At 38.4% G+C, this 6,286-nt stretch overlaps 1 protein-coding gene across 1 annotated transcript in view; it reads right to left on the bottom strand.

Moving 5' to 3' along the window:
• Positions 1-1,878: 1,878 nt before the first annotated feature.
• Positions 1,879-6,286, bottom strand: part of LOC308039279 (visual pigment-like receptor peropsin) — a gene marked incomplete at its 3' end in the record, with an annotated part of 29,827 nt that continues 25,419 nt past the window's right edge. The window contains exons 4-6 of the mRNA XM_080342474.1: positions 6,022-6,126; positions 2,876-3,099; positions 1,879-2,319 (exon numbers count right to left, since the gene is read on the bottom strand). Of these exons, the coding sequence (XP_080198600.1) occupies positions 1,879-2,319; positions 2,876-3,099; positions 6,022-6,126 (770 nt within the window). The remainder of the gene's footprint in view (positions 2,320-2,875; positions 3,100-6,021; positions 6,127-6,286) is intronic.

Genomic DNA, 6,286 nt, shown 5'->3' with positions numbered 1-6,286 from the left:
GCCTGGCATCTATGGCCTTGGAGCATCTATGGGCAGGTTTGGCACACCTGTCTGGCACACATGTGGCTGCAAGTACCTCTGAGAACTGCAGGTGATGGAGCTGTGCGGCTGTCATCCTCTTTGGAGGAAAACCTGAGCACTGTCAGCAGCAAGAAGGCTCAGTCCAGTGTGGCTACCAAGGCAGATTTCATGCTACACGTAGGAGCTTTCAAAACTGTGTGCCAGCTTTGGCAAACCCAGCCAGGCTTCATCCAGCTGCGACAGGAGTTTGCCCTAAATGATTTAATCTATTTCTGCAGTTATGGTATGCACTTCTATCTGGAAGCAAACTGTTTGCTTGTTTGTTTTTAATTATTTATGGTAATGAAATAGCACCAGTATCTTAAAATTTTCCACAAAAATGAATACTCTTGTAGTTCAAATCTGTGGCCATGAAAGAAAACATGGTTCCCCAATGTCGCTTATAATGTTTATTTGTTTTTAACTTCAAACACAGGTGATGTTCTCAAAACAAATAAAGCAATGGGGGAAATGAAGGTGGCTCTCTTTGCAACTGTCCCAAGAAACACATCTGGAAAAGCATACTTTTGCAAAACAGCTACAATTTAGCACACCCAGACAGTGAGATTCCAGAAAGTCATAAATAGCAGTGAAGTTAGCAATTAATGTTGTTGGGTTTTTCTTTTCTTCCTTGTTTAGTTTGCAAATGGCACTAAACGAACCCACAATTTCCACAGTTAATCCAGAGACATTTTTTACAGAAGTCTCTGATTATGCAGTTAATTTCCAATATAGGAAATTATGAAGATATATCTCCTTTGAATCTGTAAAATAAACTGGAATAATTGGATATTATTACATGTGATAGTCTTGCTACCAATTTAAGCCTACAGCTCAGCTATTTGAATCAATGACCTTAGTTGCTACTTAGTTACATTTACCTAAAAGTCATTTTTACCCATAGGCAGGTACAAAAACCTTCTTTAGAAGCAGCAGTGAAGTGTTGGATTGTGTTTTGTAAATGGCTCTGATGCCACACTTCATCAGTACTCTTAAAACTGTAGTGTCATTTTTGGTTTCATTGCCTGTACAACATCTTTTGCTCCACCAGGTAGAAAAACAACCAGTTTGGAGACAGATCACTAAAATTAAAGGCCAACTTTCCTGAGCTCTGCTCACTGGGATGGTCAGGGAAGGAGGAAATAGTTCTGCAGACCAATGAGGAAAAGTATGAAGCCACTGTTCAGACTGCAGCCACTAGCAAATGCCAAGATCTACAGCTCCTAGCACCCATTTAGACACACACAGAGTCAGGCACAGCGGATCAGATGCACAACCATGCAGGGACAGGATCTGGGAGCCCATGGCAGGCACTCGTCGGTGCCCGCAGGGAACGGATGGCTTTGCCTGCCAGTCCACAGCTGCTGGAGCTGCAGCAGCTCCATGGCAGTCTCAGCAGGGCCTGTCTTCTCCTACAGCACCATGGAAAACTGTCCTCTAGGGGTGGGACTCCTGAAGAGCAAAAACCATATTTAGAAATAAAATGTCCTAATTAGTAACATTTGGATAGGGACATATTAGTTATTTTTGTTAGCTAATGCCTGCTCTTCACAAGTCATTCCTCCTTTTCCTGTATGAATGTGAAGATGAAATGTTTCTGGCACTGAGTGTTATGCCCACATTGTAATGTGCTTCATGGCTTTTTGTACCTACATAGAAGGAAAATATCACTTTACCATCTGATTTGCTTGAGTTGCATAGTCATCAGTGCTATAGAAAGAAACAGATGGACTGGAAAGTAAGAAATCACTCAAGCACTGATCTGAAGCGGGTCTTCCTGAACACAAAGTGAGTGCATGTGTTAGGTGGCCAAAAAACTTACAGTCTATCACATTCAATATCAGGGTTATTAGATGGTGTATCAAGAATACCAAAATGCACTTCCCTGTTTGCTGGAGGTGGGGTATTGGTAGGACTTCCCACCCCAGAATCAGGGCTTGGTGCAGGGTGCATTTCTCCCACATACTTCTCTTCTTTCTGAGAAGGTTCTTGTTGTTTTTGCTTGAGGTTTTTGAAACGTTTGAGCTTCACAGGGTCCTTGACTTCCTTGGCACAATGGAACAGGATTAAAATGTCCCTCCGAAATTTTGAGCTCATTCCAAAGTAGATAATGGGATTATAGAAGCTGGCAGACTTAGCAAACAAACTGGCAAGGATGCTGGTAAGATTGGGCACAGGGTAACCATAGGCAGACCATATAGAGATGACAGCATATGGTGACCATGCAATAATGAAGGCTGTGCAAATGACAATAGAAACCTAAAAAACAGAAGAAGAATAGTCTTAAATCTATTCTGGAAGACTACATGAAGGAAATAATACACTGGGAATAGCAGCCTGGATGCTAATTTTGACATGGTGGTGTGCTTGAGCAATGCCTCATCTAATGGAATGAAAGTAGCTACAGTCTCCTGCATGTTTATATGAATTAAGAGGGTTTTGGGTGGACATAAGTCAATGGTAAATAAATTGAAAGCTCCACTGTAACTTCTGTATATGCTTAGAAGTAAGGTAACTTCTGAAAGAAAAGAGCATATGCCAAACCAAACTTTTGATTTTGGGCAGTATAACCCACTCCAATTATATTTAGATTATTTTTCACATGTTATGTAGCACAAATACTAACCAACTGTTAGGGTAGCAGTTTTAAACAATCCTCATATTCTTCACTGAGTTCAGACTCTCTAACTAGAATTTATAGAGAAATGAAATGTGACTGGATACATTCTGTTCTCTTCTGTTCTAGTTGGGACCAATTTTGGGAAAGACAGATTTAATTGAGGTAAATCCCACACAACATGAAACCCAAACTCACCCTGGTGACGTCCCGCTCCATTCTCCTCTGTCTGTCTGTGGGATCACCCAGTCCTGTTAATGCATGGCTTAGCTTGACGGTATTGATAATTGACACATATGAGAAGACCATGACTGTTACAGGTAGGAAAAAACAGCAGATAAAAATGGAGACAATGTAGGACTTGTAAATTGTCGAGAAGTTGGCTTTTGCCCAGTCTATCTCACATGTGCCATACATACGATCTGGAAAGCAAAAATAAGTTGGTTAGCATTTTTAGAACATTAATCTGGATTTGAATGATTAATTTATCTGTTCAAATGCTGTAGTTTTCTTCTTTTAAGCATTAAAGAATGGATTAATCTTTCTGTGGCATAATTTCATACATAAACAATTTTTCAAGATCAGCTACACTGTAACAAGTTTTTATGTGTATTGTAATTCTGTCCTGTTTAGATTTTCAGTGTAAATTCATAATGCACAAACTGTTGTTTCAGAACAGGAAATCACAATACTTTATTAGAAATAAAATGGGTATTCATTCAACAGGTTTGATATTGACTGTTATCTACCCTTATTTGTGATAATTTTCTACACAGTAACTTCCTAAGATGAGCACTGTATCAGCATAACAAGCAATTGTAAAGAGACAATATGCCAAATGTAAAAAGTCACTACTTACTTAATAAAATAGGAAATAAAAATCTTGAGGGTTTTTTAGTAGAAACAAAAAGCCAACTGTAGAAAAAGCCATGAAATCAAACCAATACAGCTAATGATAAAGATTATGGGAACATGAAACATAAATACTTAAGGAGATATTGCTTTGCTTAATGAGAAGCATACAGTTCTGCAACCACAAAGGAGCTGCAGGCTCTTAAAAATGAAGTTAGGCACATTGCAGGATCTGCGGCTAGTGCAATTCACAAAAGGACACCATCTCGTTGGGAACTAGAGGGCAGTGGGAATAAGGTGCAGTCTCTGCTTAAATACTTTTATGAAAAAGTTGACTTCTTTAGACCCTCTAATGTGTTTGCAAATGTATCCTCATATAAAACTTGAATTTGATAACATTAGAAGTTTTCTATAGATTGTGAATTGTTGATTTTTCTTTTCCAGTGGAAAAAGCTGTTCTTTTTCTGACAGCTATGGCAGCAAATCTAATTATAAATAAATGAAGCATGAACCAAAATTATGTAAGTCAAGTATTAACAAGTCCTGGAGATATGATACAGGTGAAGCCTGCATGATTTAGTAACTGATCTCTCCCTGACATCCAGTGATAAATCTGGAGAAAAAAAAAATGCCCTTAATTCCTCACAGGTGATAGGAGGTTTGAACAGGATGAATTAAAGGAGCAAAAGATTAAAATCTCCTTTGTGATTTTCATCAAAAAGAACTCAGTATTTTTCACACCAAAAGCTCTAGCTGTTGCTGTCTGGATGTGTTCAGTAACAGAAACAGATTTTTGTCTCCTTTGCCTTTTTCATCACTAGACCCCAAGTTTCAAAGAGATAACTATAAAAGCTGGCTTAATTCCAGGTTTCTGGTTTGTGAAAATTTTTGACTGAAAAAAGAAAGCAGCTGCCAGGTGACATGAAAAGAAAATTCTGCAGTTTTTCTGTGAGTCAGAATTCAGAGCTGTTTTCTCCTACTGCAGACACTCTAGCAAGTGACATTTCCAAAAATCAGTGGGGTCTTTGGGGACCTCTACAGCTGCTGGGAAGAAGTGAGAGGTCCAAGGTGTAATGTGTTTTGTTCTGCCAACACCTGCTGCATGCTCCACTGCTGGACTTGCCATTGCTGGGTTCCCACATCTCCACAGGTGCCCTCCATGGAAATGTGTTTAGAGTGAGCCCAGGAACCTGAAACTGGTATGATTCTCAGTAGGAAAGAGTGCTCCTAGAAGCGGTCTTGAAGACCACTGTCAAGGAATTGAATCCGGAGTACCAACAGGACCCATAGGGGCACTTGGATGCCCAAGACACTGCAAGACAGTGCTCCAGGCAAAGGCCAGAAATGGTCATCAGAGATTGTTCTACAAATGAAGAGCTAATATCATTAATGTAAAAAAAAAAAACACAGATATCCAGAAGATAGAAAGAAAATGAGCAGTCCAAACACCCAAAGTTTATAGCATATCCAGAGTGCAAAAACATGACCTAAAATTAGAACAGTCTAGTAAATAGTTTGGTTTTGATTCAAATAAAAGATCCATTGAGCCTAATATCCTGGTAGCATTTTGGTTTGGGAAGAAGACTTAACCAATCATAGAAATGGATACTTTTCTCACATGCTTATTTCAAGGGTCCAGAGTTACCTCAAAGCTCATGTATTTAATAAGTAAGAGGATATATTCACATAGCTGTTTTAATAAGTCTTCATAGATTTAATGACTTCTAAAAGGATGCAGATGCCTACAGGATCCAGGCAGATAAGCACTGGACAATTTCAGTCACAATATTTCAGTTGTTAGGACTCCTGTATCATTAACACTTGTTCCTAGAGAATTGTTTTGTTGAATTTTTCGAGACTTAGTTCAAGACAATTTCTTCAACTTTTTCATATGAAGAAATTTTCTGGTGTGGGAATATCCCTTAACCACTGAATTTTCACAACATCTCCTATTCAAAATTTTTCCTTTCTCCCACTCACCTCCTTTTTTGCTATGGCCTTGTCTTGTCCCCTTATAACTTCTTGGACTGACAAACTTTCTGGTATCTTTTTCTTCTTCTGCTATGTTAGTTTTCATATTTTCAACAAACTGTTTCATCAAATCTTTTTGGCTTGTCTTATAGTTTCAAGTTTAACTTGCTGGAACTTGTGTTCTTTTCTAGCTTCCTAATCTTGACATTTTATGAAATATGTCTTTTGATAGTTTCCTTTATCTCATTACTTATTGATGCCAAATGTTTCTGGCCCCTCTTTTTTTCATATATGATATGCACTTGTTCCAAGTCTTTCCTGTGATATCCTCAAATAAATCTCTTTATAGCTGATACCAAAGCAGGCAACACTCTGCATGTACGTCATGCATGATGAATGATTTTCCCAGTGCAACTGATAATTGGTCTGGTTTATCACAAACAGCAAAAAAGAAAGGTAAGTATCTTTGTTTATTTAAGCAGAGAGGTGCCAAATAACTACAACTGAAAGGTACCTGTTACCTGTATAACTGCCCCAGCCAAGTAATGGAGCTGCTGACCAGAAGAAAGCTGCTATCCAGATGAGAACCAGAGCCACTGTCATACTGCTATTGCTGATGCAGTGACCTACAATGGCATGATTTAGTTAGAAAATAATATCTAGAAAGGCAAGCATATATCTGAAATCTAAATGCACTCATATCAACAGCTAATATGGAAAATATAGCTATTTAAAAAATAATATAGAGACAAAAAATGCATATTCATAAGAAAAGCTTAAATTTGA

The sequence above is a fragment of the Nesoenas mayeri genome (assembly GCF_963082525.1).
Source record: "Nesoenas mayeri genome assembly, chromosome: 3".
NCBI lineage: Eukaryota > Metazoa > Chordata > Aves > Columbiformes > Columbidae > Nesoenas > Nesoenas mayeri.
This window is presented reverse-complemented; position numbering and strand designations above follow the sequence as displayed.